General features: G+C 44.8%; 1 protein-coding gene across 1 annotated transcript; it reads left to right on the forward strand.

Moving 5' to 3' along the window:
* Positions 1-1,975: 1,975 nt before the first annotated feature.
* Positions 1,976-12,919, forward strand: SNF8 (SNF8 subunit of ESCRT-II). Its single transcript, XM_081166871.1, has 8 exons — positions 1,976-2,101; positions 5,409-5,459; positions 7,292-7,430; positions 8,037-8,141; positions 9,224-9,296; positions 10,365-10,506; positions 11,417-11,491; positions 11,987-12,919. Exons 1-8 carry the CDS (start codon positions 2,048-2,050, stop codon positions 12,122-12,124), a joined length of 777 nt encoding a protein of 258 aa, XP_081022997.1. The 5' UTR covers positions 1,976-2,047; the 3' UTR covers positions 12,125-12,919.
* The last annotated feature ends 220 nt before the right edge of the window (positions 12,920-13,139 follow it).

Consider the following 13,139-nt stretch of genomic DNA (forward strand, 5'->3'; position numbering starts at 1 on the left):
ACTTAGGCCTTATTAACAGCACAAACTAACCTCACCGACTCAGAAGCAAGTCCTGCTGAAATTAATGGAGCTTCCTTCCAGCCTGTTATAATGCCCATATCCAGTACAGTGGTACCTTGGGTTACATATGCTTCAGGTTACAGATTCCACTAACCCAGAAATAGTACCTCAGGTTAAGAACTTTGCTTCAGGATGAGAACAGAAATTGTGCTCTGGTGGTGTGGCAGCAGCGGGAGGCTCCATTAGCTAAAGTGGTGCTTCAGGTTAAGAACAGTTTCAGGTTAAGAACGGGCCTCCGGAACAAATTAAGTACTTAACCCAAGGTACCACTGTAGTATCAAAAGAACCAGTTTAAAGAGTATCTTCCTATTTTAGTCCCATCCAGTGCAAATAATTATATAACTTTCTCCAGCACCTTTTAAATACCCCTTCTGAAATAATGTTCTGGTGATATATTCATCTCTTTATGAATGCGGGCAGGCAAAAATACATGTTAAATATTTTAATAAACAAAGCACTGTTAAGTGTATGGTTTATTTAATTTTGCCAGTCAACATATTACTTTTCACTCTTGACTTCAGAAGAAAGTCATGTATTGCACTACTGTATTACAGTAATTCTTTTAAGAAATGCTCCAAACTCTGGGCTATCCTGGCTTTCCTTTTTAGGGCTATTTCTGACATAGAAAATTTTGGACCTAAATACTAAATGCAGCTTATCTGACCTAATGTCAGGTTCTCATGTTGCAGTTCTTTTTTTTGGGGGGGTGTTATTGGGTTGTTGTTTTTATTTTGATTATATATATTGTGGTTTTTATGTTGATCTTTTCTTTGAACTGCCCAGAGTCCTCTGGGTATAGGGCAATACTGTATATAAATTCAATAAATAAATAATAATAATAAATGAGGTTACATAGCTGCATAGAATAAGAACGGGGTGTCAGGTGTTTCTTTTCCAGGTTAAGTGAGGCTAGGAGTGCTGTCCAAATGTGCTCACCCACTGCTAAGTTTGGGATCCTCTCCAAATGCATGCATTTATAAGGGTACATAGGTAGCTCTGGGTAGCCAAGCACAGACAAGATTTACAAATTCACTTACATGCATGCGTGTATAACACATCCCAGAGGGCCAACGGGTTGCTTCGAAGTCATTTCAGCAGGGATTTGAACTTTTGACTCTCTCTTTTTTCGATAATTTATTTTTTCAACAAACAAAAATCAAAAACAGTATAAAAACAAAGCAAAACAATACAATTATAGCAATTCAAATCATAAATATTAACTCAATTGACTTCCCTCCACTCCCCATCTTGGTTCCATTGTACTAGCTTGTTCGTAAAACCTTACATTGTTAATAGTCCAATCTTAAAACCTTATTCATCTTAATGCAAGTGACTTTTGAAAGTTCTAATGTAAAAATCTATACCCTTAGAAAGTATGCATTAAACATTTCCCTTTTTTAAAAAAAGAAAAACAATATCCTCTTTTTGGGGGTGGTGGTAACAAAAAACCTATGATTCAAATGTTGCAAGTCCAGCACTCCATCCGCCAGGCCACCCTGAAAATATGCGAATTCTCATTTGAAGAAGTATCTGAAGAAGTGTGCATGCACACGAAAGCTCATACCAATAACAAACTCAGTCGGTCTCTAAGGCGCTACTGGAAGGAATTTTTTATTTTATTTCTCATTTGTGAGTTTGCGCCTCTAATTATTGGGTACATTTCAGCACCAAACGGGAGGGGGAAATGCCCCCACACCCCAAAAAAACCCGACCCCGCATTCTCCCAGAAGAAAGGTGGCAACCCTACCCCTGTCCACCCCCACCTCCCGCAGCCCTCCAAAAGCAGCCACGGGACTCCCTGGGCGAGCTCTCCAGTGGGAAGGCAGAAGCACCGACCCAAAAGAAGCTTCCTTCCTGTCGCGCACTGATGACGTGGAGGTTTCTCTAATATGCTTAATACCGCCTCCCCCCCCCCGCCCCCCAAATCCACTCCCTTTCCACCATCTCCGTAAAGAGGCTCGAGCCCGGACGCTGCTCGCTGGCAGCAATGCACCGCCGGGGAGTCGGGGCCGGGGCCATCGCCAAGAAGAAGCTGGCCGAGGTCAGGCTTCTTTTCCTCACTCCTCCTTCTTCCTCCTCCTCCTCCAGCTGGTCTTCCTTTCATTCCCGTCTTGCTCGCTTGCTGTCTTCCCCCCACCGCCAGCCCAGCCTTTGTAGGAGGGGAAGGGGCTGCATTTTGCGTCTCCTGCCACTCCCTGGGAAGCTTTTTCGCCCTTACCAGTGTCGGATTTACGAATAATAATAATAATAATAATAATGATAAATTTTTATTTATACTCCGCCCTCCCGAGCCAAGACCGGGCTCAGGGCAGCTAACAACCAATAATAAAAACAAGTTGATTAAAATACAATTTAAAGATTAAGATACAACATTAAAACAATTAGGCAGCAATCTCATCTACTGAGGAGAACGGAAAAAGAAAAAGGGGGAGGGAATCAAACAGATTCTGAGCCAAAGGCCAGGTGGAACAACTCTATATAAGCTAAACAAGCTATAGCTTAGGGCCCCACTCTCTTGGGGGCCCCCCCAAAAAATTAAAAAATTAAAGGGAAAACACACACACCTGTATGTGCATTTCCAAAATATAAAACAGGAGTCAGCAAACTTTTTCAGCAAACTGTCCCTCAGACCTTGTGGGGGGGCGGACTATATTTTTTGGGGAGGGGATGAAGAAATTTTTATGCCCCACAAATAACCCAGAGATGCATTTTAAATAAAAGGGTACATTCTACTCATGTAAAAACACACTCCCCAGCCGTTTGCAGGCCGGATTGAGAAGGCGATTGGGCCGGATTTGGCCCCTGGGCCTTAGTTTGCCTACCCATGATATACGATAAAAAAACAAATAAAATAAAGCCTACATACAGCAACAGTGTTTGGTGTTGTGTAGGCTCCTGTGATGTAAATTGTGTTTCTAAAGGAACTTTTGTTATTGCCACATGCCAATGTGTTTGCATTATTAAGTTTGTTATGCATGAAAAATCATTTTACGTTAGAGCTTAATCATTATTTCACTATTAATATACTTCTTCTTAATTGTATTTCAACAATTACTTTGATAAAATACATATTTTGTTACGTGCAAATGGTTTTAGATACCTATGTGGTCCATAAATTACCATATAGCATATATTCAACACAAAAAACAGCGACAGTTTGTTGTTGACAGAGGACAGCTGGACATATAAAGGGCCCCATTACCTTCAGTAGCTTAGGGCCTCATCAAACCTAAATCCGGCCCTGCTTCAACCCCAGACTGGATGAGGGGAGGTGGTGGTGGAGAAACGCACTTTGCACGTGCTCAGAGGCATTTCTCTTCAGTCCCATTGCCCATTATTGTATCCTGCAGCTGGCAGGGATCACCCCAGGCATTTGCTACTTCTGCTTCTCTCGATCCGCTGCACCTCTCCCCTAAACTAGGGCTGTCTGGTTTCTTAAAATCCTTTGCTGGAATTTGCCTCCTTTGCACTTTAGTCTGATGAGACAAGAAGAGAAGAAGAATCTTTATTTGTGTCAGCCACTAGCCATAGCAATAAAATAAAATGTACCGAAGATACGTGTCCCCGCTTCAGGAGAATGCTGAAGCAGGGATGGGAGACTTGTGGCCATGGGCATAGCCGAGGGGATGCAGGGGGGCAGCTGCTCCTCCAACAAAATAATCAAAAGCAATACAAATTTGAGGTTCTGCCCTCCCCTCCCCTCCCCTAACAAAAGCCTGCCCCCTCTAACAGAAATCCATGCTTGTGACCCTCGGGATGTTGTTGGACTGTATGTCTCATTGGCAGCAGCAAATGCTCCAATGATGGGAATTGTAGTCCAACGTCATGTGGTGGGCCACAGGTTTTCCCTCTGCTCCTGTAAGGTAAGCATTATCCTCCATTTTGCAGATGTGGAGACTGAGGCCAGGAGAGAGTGGTTTGCCTCAGGCCACCTTGTGTGTGGAAGAAGGGAGACTGAAACTTCCTGGTTTGTAGCTCAGTCTCTTAGCAACTAAGCCACACCAGCTCTTGACAACTTGTGCAGTAGTTATTTGTGGGTTCCAGTTGAGGCTAATGGAGCATCTCTTCCAACATTTATCCGATGAAAATAGGGACATCGTATTCAATAATTATAAGAATAATTAATAAGAATATTTTTTACATCCCCCACCCATCTGACTGGGTTGCCCCAGCCACTCTGGGCTGCTTCCAACATACAGTGGTACCCCGCAAGACGAACGCCTCGGAAGACGAAAAACTCGCTAGACGAAGGAGTTTTTCGTTTTCTTAGCCGCTTCGCAAGACGCATTTCCCTATGGGCTTGCTTCGCAAAACGAAGCGGCGCTTCCCCTCTGTCCCCGGAGATTGCGGGGCAGGCAACGGGGAGAAGCAATCTTCTCCCCGCCGCCCCTTGCTTTAAACAGGTCCGGGGACAGAGGGGAAGGCATGTGGCGCTTCCCCTCTGTCCCAGGACGGTCTCCATAGGAACGCATTGATTGATTTTCAATGCATTCCTATGGGAAACCGTGCTTCACAAGACGCAAAACTCGCAAGAAGAAAAAACTTGCGGAACGAATTAATTTCGTCTTGCGAGGCACCACTGTATATAAAAACATAATAAAACCTTAAAAACTTCCTTATACAGGCCTGCCTTCAGATTTCTTCTGAAGGTTGTGTAGTTACTTACTGTATTTCCTTGACATCTGATGGGAGGGCATTCCAGAGGGCAGGCGTCACTCCCAAGAAGGCCCTCTGCTTGGTTCTCTGTAACTTCATTTTTCACAGTGAGGGAACCACCAGAAGGCCCTCAGAGCTAGACCTCTGTCTCTGGGCTGAACGATGGGCGTGGAGACGTTCCTTCAGATTTGCAGGGCCGAGATTGTTCAAGGCTTTAAAGGTCAGCACCAACACTTTGAATTGCGCTCAGAAACAATTTGAATTGTGCTCTTAGGAAGCTGTGTAAACGTAGGCAGAAAGGCAGCTTGCTGGCCTTCAAGAGAAGGGAGAGTTGCACTGCTTTGAGTCTTGGGTGCTTGCCAAACAGTCCTGTGGACAGGGTATTCTCATAAGAGTATAAGGTGAGTATACTGGATCAGGCCAATGCCCCATCTAGTCCAGCATCCTGTTCTTAAAATGGCCAACCAGAGCCCGTGCAAAGCCTGCAATCAGGGCATGAACGCAGCAGCGCTCTGCCCAGCCACAATTTCCAGCAACTGGCATTTAGAGGCATCCTTCCTCTGACAGTGGAAGGAGAACGTAGCCATTGTGGCTCCCATAATGATGTTAAAGAATCAGAGATGCACATCCAGGAGGGGGGAAATGGCTTATATATCACTGTGTGTCTTATCACCACTTTTTTTCCTTTGTAGGCCAAATACAAGGAACGTGGGACAGTTTTGGCTGAAGACCAATTAGTCCAGGTGAGATGAGGAAACACCAAGGTGTTGTTGTTGTTGTTGTTGTTATTTTATCATATATAATTTTTATTAAATTTTCTGTTTTACAATTTAGAATATTCGTTTAGACAACCGTAAGATATCAATGACTTCCCTTCTTCTCTTCCCATGGTTCATTTTGCATAGCATAAAATCCCTGCATATTTTATATAAACTAAACCATTCAGTATTCCATTGTTACTTCCATCAAAACTTATTTACACTGTTGAATTTATCTTAATGCTGCCAACGTTTTCAAGTGTACATAATTATCCCCCATATATTCAGTAAACATTTTCCGATCTTCTTTAAATGAGCATTCTTCTCGTTCTCTTATTCTGTAAGTTAGATCCGCAAGCTGCACATATTCCAACAGTTTAAGTTGCCATTCTTCTTTGGTTCGGAACTCTCTTGTTTTCCGTTTTTGGGCTAACAAAACATGGGCCGCCGTAATGGCTTCCATATGAATAACCTTTTTTGACACCTGGGAATTTCCATTTGAATTACCCCAACAAAAAGGACTCTGGTTTTTTTTTTTGGAAAGGTGCTTTAAAACATTTTTTTCAGTTCATTTTAAATTATTTCCTAATACTCTTTTACCCTTTTACAAGTCCACCACAGATGAAAGAATGTTTCCTCGTTATGTCTACAGAGATGTAATGAGGAAACACCAAGGTCTGATCTTAGCGTTAAAAGGTGTGCCTCTGCAAAATGTATGAATCTGAAAAGCTCTTGTATGAGCCTAGGCACATTATCAACCTGTGGTTCCCATTGTCACAGGGTGTTGCACTGATCAGGGGGAACCAACAGCTTGGGGAAATGAATAGAAAAGCACATACCATATTTTTTGCTCCATAAGGCGCACTGGACCATAAGGCGCACCTAGTTTTTAGAGGGGGAAATCAAGAAAAAAAATCTTATTTCCCCCCCCCCCAGCCCTAAAGAGCAGCGGACAGGGCTGGATTCCCCCCCCCCCCCAGCCCCAAAGAGCAAAGAAGCCAAGACAGTGAGTGGGTTCCCTCTCGCTCGCTGTCTCCAGCAGAGAGGCTGCGTGCGGCTATGGGAGAAGCCAAGACAGTGAGCAGGATGGATCTCGCTCTCTGTCTTGGCTTCCTCTTTAGCCGCGTGCAACCTCTCCAGCTGGGAGAGGCTGCGCCCGGCTAAAGAAGCTGCTCTCTCGGCTGGAGGGGCTGCGCGCAGCTATGGCAATACCCCCACCTCCCGCAAAAGCCTACAGGAGCCGCACACCCTTTAAGGAGCGCGCAGCTCCTGTGGGCTTTTCTACGAGGATGGCGAAGGGACTGACTAGCTGCATCAGTCCCTTCTCCCTCCTGGGGAAAAGCCCGCAAGAGCCGCGCGGAGCTTGTGTGCAGCTCTTGGGGACTTTTCCTGCCTGCCTCCCCCCTGCATTCGCTCCATAAGACGCACACACATTTCCCCTTACTTTTTAGGAGGGAATAAGTGCGTATTATGGAGCAAAAAATACGGTAAGTGATATGTCTGTATTGATGGTATATGATAGTAATAATTTCTGGCTTCCCTATGATATACAGCAGGTTTTCACTAGTGGATGGGACACGGAGATGGATAATCCATTGGTTTAATCCCAACATTAGTCTTCAACCTATTAAGAAGACAGCGCTGGAGCAAAAAACCTTTGCCATAAATCGTTTCTCTGTGGTAATGGCAACAGAGAGTCGTCCCTTATGAAACATCAGTCTGTTCTAGGTCTCAAAGGTGTATTTCGAATTAGTAGCCTTTCAAAGCAGATCGTTTTAAATCTGTTTCTTCTTTCTGTCCTCTGGCTTCGTTTACAGATGTCCAAGCAGCTGGATACATTTAAAACTAACCTCGAAGAGTTTGCCAGCAAACACAAGCAAGAGATCCGTAAAAACCCGCAGTTCAGAGTCCAGTTCCAGGACATGTGTGCAACAATTGGGGTTGATCCCCTAGCCTGTAAGAAATGGGGGAGGCAGGGATTTAGCGGGTGGGGAGAAGCAGGGCGAGGAAGGGTTTCTGCAGAATCTGATGGTTTGGTGCTTCAGTTCGATCTTCTGTGTTTCCGTTAAAAATAAAAAAAGGAGTGGCATTGTTTCTCAAATCAAAATCGAGTTATCGCAGTATAATGTAAGTTGTAAGCCCTCTGAGGAGGGAACATTTTATCCATGCCCTGCCTTCCCAAGCCATGTTGCTATTGGAAGTGGACAGTGGGCCTGTCTATATCTCCTTATCCCCAACCTGTCCTTGCTCAGAGGCAAGTTAAATTTACAGTCAGTAAGAAGGAGAATTGGATGAGCGTAAAGAACTTTCCATGGACTTCTCACTGCCAAATGGAAAATGAAATGTTCCAAAAATCATGGATAGGGAAGGCAGAGAACAGGTCTTGTCCCCTTTGAATTCTGACACTCACCAGACTCGGAAGTTCCTTTGCCTTTTTCTTTATTTAAAAAAAAAATCTAAACTTGCAAAATTGGGTCCTTGAGAGTCTAAAATAATAATAATGCAACGTTCTTTTTTTGTCTTTCATATATTCATATCCATATTTCATTCCCTCTTCCACAGCTGGCAAAGGATTCTGGTCAGAAATGTTGGGTGTTGGAGATTTTTACTATGAGCTCGGCGTTCAGATTATTGAAGTCTGTCTAGCTCTAAAGCACAGAAATGGAGGTGAGGATAGCTTCCAATCTCTTATCTTTGCAGGGGTGTGTGTGTGTGTTTGCTGTTCTCTCTAATGCCTGCCTGCCACTCTCTGAATTGGTGGCTGGTATCTGTGAGCTTCCTGGCCATGCTAGTCCAGCCCCCTAGAAACATTAACACAACCCTGGGCGTCTCCACTCAGAAGAAAATCCCACTGAGTTCAGTGGGTCTTATTTCTTGGTAGTTGTGCATAGAATTTCATGCGTCAGTAAGAGTAAGACTCTTACTATGGAGGAGGCCGCATTGAACTCAGGGGAGGGACCTATGGCTGTGCTGGCTGGGGCTGATGGGAATTGTAGTCCAAAATACCCGGAAAGCGCCAGGTTGGGGAAAACTAGTGTATAGGATTGCAACCTTTTATATATACAGTTGTACCTTGGAAGTCGAACAGAATCCATTCCGGAAGTCTGTTCGACTTCCAGAACGTTCATAAACCAAACTGCGGCTTCTGATTGGCTGCTGGAAGCTCCTGCAGCCAATCGGAAGCCCCATCAGACATCCGGCTTCTAAAAATAGTTCACAAACCGGAACAGTCACTTCCAGGTTTGCTGACTTTGGGAGCCATAATGTTTGAGAACTAAGCTGTTCGAAAACCAAGGTACGACTCCGTGTGTGTGTGTAATTTTTATTGAATTTTCTGTTTTACAATTTAAAATACTCACTTTACATCCTTAAGATATCAATGACTTCCAGTCTTCTCTTTCCATGGTTCATTTTACATATCATAAATCCCTGCATGTTTTACAAAAACTATACCATTCAGTATTCCATTATTGCCTCCATCAAAACTTGTTTACACTGTTGAATTTATCTTAACGCTGCCGGCGTTTTCAGCTGTGCACAACTATTTCCCATATATTCAATAAACAATCTTCTTAAAACGTATGTTCTTCTCGTTCTCTTATTCTATATGTTAAGTCTGCGAGTTGTGCATATTCTGTCAACTTAAGTATAGGATTGCAACCTTAGCCTGCTAACATACTGGGTTGGATTCAATTCCTTGTATACATGGCTGTGTGTTAACATGCTTCTTGCTTCCTCATTTCCGCTAGGGCTGATAACACTGGAAGAACTTCACCAGCAAGTGCTCAAGGGGAGAGGAAAATTTGCGCAAGACGTCAGCCAGTAAGCTTTGCATTGGAGACTGCACCGCAGTGGGGGATGTAATATGTTTTGCATCATTTTGCATAATTAGTTGTGGCTGCCGAAGGTGGCAATGTCTAGGGTGATGGAGCAGAGCTGCCCACTGAAAATAATTAAATCAGTTGTGCACATTGACAAGTGCATAAGTACTGTTTTGGGGGGACAGGGTGTGGGTGGGTATGGAGGACTCCCTGGTCCTGAATGGGGTAACTGCCCCTGAAGGACCAGGTGTGCAGCCTGGGAGTCATTTTGGACTCACAGCTGTCCATGGAGGCGCAGGTCAATTCTGTGTCCAGGGCAGCTGTCTACCAGCTTCATCTGGTACGCAGGCTGAGACCCTATCTGCCTGTGGACTGCCTCGCCAGAGTGGTGCATGCTCTGGTTATCTCCCGCTTGGACTACTGCAGTGCACTCTATGTGGGGCTACCTTTGAAGGTGACCCGGAAACTGCAACAAATCCAGAATGCGGCAGTGAGACTGGTGACTGGGAGTGGCTGCCAAGACCACATAACACCCGTCCTGAATGGACCTACATTGGCTCTCAGTACGTTTCCGGGCACAATTCAAAGTGTTGGTGCAAACCTGTTTAAGGGCTGCCTTCAGATGTCTTCTAAAAGTCAGATAGTTGTTTATTTCCTTGACATCTGATGGAAGGGCGTTTCACAGGGCGGGCGCCACTACCAAGAAGGCCCTCTGCCTGGTTCCCTGTAGCTTCACTTCTCGCAGTGAGGGAACCGCCAGAAGGCCCTTGGAGCTGGACCTCATTGTCCGGGCTGAACGATGGGAGTGGAGACGCTCCTTTAGGTATACAGGACCGAGGCCGTTTAGGGCTTTAAAGGTCAGCACCACCACTTTGAATTGTGCTCGGAAAGAAAAGAAAAGAAAACTCTGTTTCTCAGGTAACTCATTTCTGCACCCAGTGCTATCTTTTGTAGCTTTTCTGTGCTTCCACTGAATCACAGCATAATACACACCTTGTTGGACATGGTTGAAGGTACTGATGCGCCGAAACCATCCTTTGCTCTGACTCTTCTTTCCCTGGCTCCTCAGAGATGACCTCATCCGGGCAATTAAGAAGTTGAAAGTTCTAGGAAACGGCTTTGGGATCCTTCCTGTTGGTGGGACCTACCTGATCCAGTCTGTGCCGGCTGAACTAAATATGGACCACACAGTTGTGATACAACTTGCTGAGGTACCCATGCCAAGTTGACTCAGTTTCTGCTATTATTCCAGGGGTTGATTAAGAGTTCTTGTCCTTGCCTATACAGTCCTACCTTGCAAGTTGAATGGAATCTGTTATGGAAGTCCATTCAACTTCCAAAATGTTCTAAAACTAAATCATGGCTTAGCTCCTGCAGCCAATCAGAAGCCACAGAAGCCCCATCAGATGTTCGGGTTCCAAAAAGAACGTTCACAAACCAGAACAATCACTTCTAGGTTTGCGGCGTTCGGGAGACAAAACGTCCGAGTTCCTGGGCATTTGGGATCCAAGATACAACTGTGTGTGTGTGTGTGTGTGTGTGTTTCATCGACATCCTTATGGTCACCCATAGTTCACAGGCCTCTGTTGGGAGACAGAAGGGCGGGGGGAGCTCCACATTTCCTCCTCAGTCTCGTCCCCTTCAGTCCAGTCCAGAGTCAGTGTGGTGTAGTGGTTAAGAGCAGTGGACTCGTAATCTGGTGAACCGGGTTCGAGTCTCCGCTCCTCCACATGTAGCTGCTGGGTGACCTTGGGCCAGTCACACTTCTCTGAAGTCCCTCAGCCCCACTCACCTCACAGAGAAAGGAGATTGTTAGCTGCTTTGAGACTCCTTCGGGTAGTGATAAAGCAGGATATCAAATTCAGACTCCTCCTCCTCCAGTTCCTGACAAGCAGACATTGCTTCTCCCTAGTCAGAAGCCCTCCCTAAACTTCTTTTCCAACCCCCCATCCCGGGGGCATGATCCTGGGTCATTTTGCAGGTGTAATCTACCCCTGAAATCTTAAGTCCTCACCTACAAGATGGTGTGCATTGAACGTCTCGTTGTTTTTAGTGTTGGCTGGGCTTTTCTGATCAGTGACCTTTTTTGAAATCGCCTCCTTTCTTTACTCTCCGTTTCAGAAAAAGGGGTACGTGACCATCAGCGAGATCAAGTCGAGTTTGAAGTGGGAGGCGGAACGGGCAAAGCAAGTTTTGGTATGTAAACAACGAGTTACATTATGAAAAGAAAAGAGCGCCCACCACTTGGCAGCTAGGAAAATGAAATATTGCATTAGAAGTTGTGTAGGTTAGGCAAAAGTGTGTATCATTATACATGTTTGCTTGAAACTAAACGTTGCGGCATGGAGTCTTCTCTGTTGAGGATTCTAAGCTATCCATTCCATGAACCCTTCTGCAGATTTCTGTTTCTTCCCCAACAGTAAGTCAACATTCTGTGGCCACTGAGCATGCTCAGTCCTCCCCTTGTTCTAGGGTTTCCCCCCTACAAAGCTCAGGGTTCCCCAAGCCTGCTGCTGGGAGAGTCCTGTTGCACTCAGTTCCCGCATCTGGTTGGCTACTGTGAGAACAGAATGTTGGACTAGATGGGCTTAGTTCTTCGTATGTTCTCCTGCCTGCATTGTGTCGGGGGGAAAGTGCAAAGCCACTTGTGATAGCCCTCCTCTTCAAATAATAATCTCTGGCTTTTTACAGGATCACTTGCTGAAAGAGGGCATGGCGTGGCTTGATACCCAGGCGCCAGTGGAACCACAGTACTGGCTACCTGCCCTCTTCACAGAGCTTTACTCTCAGGAAATCACACCCGAAGAAGCGAAGGAAGCTTTGCCTTGACAGCCGAACAGGGGACTGATTTATCTGGACATTTTCCTTTAAATGGGATGACACTTTTTGCATTCACATGATAAAGCTGAGTCACATCGAATGCCTATATTCTCTCTCTCCCGCCCCAAGTCTTTAGAAGAAAACGTCTGTGTTACCAAACACTGCCAAGCAGGTATATTTAACACTGATTTTGGTGCTTCTGCACAATGGAGAGACTAATTTCGTTAGCAAGCTGTTAGTCCTCATGACTGGAAAGGTGTGAATGTGGGGTTTTTTTCTCCTTGAAGACTTAGAAAGTGGAGAGGATTGGAGTCAATGCATGTGTTGTAAGCGTCTCTCCCTCCTTTCCCCCATTTCCTAATTACATCGTTGTATACTTGATTTAACTCTGTGTACACTGGTTGCCTTCCCTAGTAAGGGTTCCTTGTCTATCTCGCAATAAGGTGAGAGAACCCCATCTTTAAATGGTGAAACAGCCAATATTCTATACTGTTCCTTACTGGGGCTTTGGGAAAGGGACCAAATAATTTTACTATTCTGTACATTCTCTCATGCCCCATTAGTGTTGAAATCGTCCTCAGTTTGTGTTTCTTAAAAAGCCAGTTTCTAGTCCTGTGATGACAGGGCTTTAAAATTATTTGAATTATTGGAGTCTAGCAGCTCTAGATGTATTTTCAAATTCTGTCATCTCCACAACCGGGAAGACAAGAGGATGGGGACAGGAAGAGAATTGCTTGTACCTTTGTATAGTGAAATCTACTCACTTTTATTCTTTGCAAATGCAGTAATGTGGATTTCACGCAACTGCCTTAAGATTCTTCCCTGTGTCGTTATTGTGAACAACCTAGAAATCTCACTGGGCATTTGAAGAGCTCTTTCATCCACTTACGCAGAGAAACACCTAGGGCAAAGATTCCACCTTAGGCTTTGTGGTTACAGGTATAAAAATCACCTGTGTGTGTACTTGTTCATTTAGATCAAGCATGAGAGTCAGCAGAGCAAAGGAGTCATAAGGGTGGAAAAG

Source organism: Podarcis bocagei (assembly GCF_964188305.1).
Source record: "Podarcis bocagei genome assembly, chromosome: 13".
In the NCBI taxonomy this organism is placed as follows: Eukaryota; Metazoa; Chordata; class Lepidosauria; order Squamata; family Lacertidae; genus Podarcis; species Podarcis bocagei.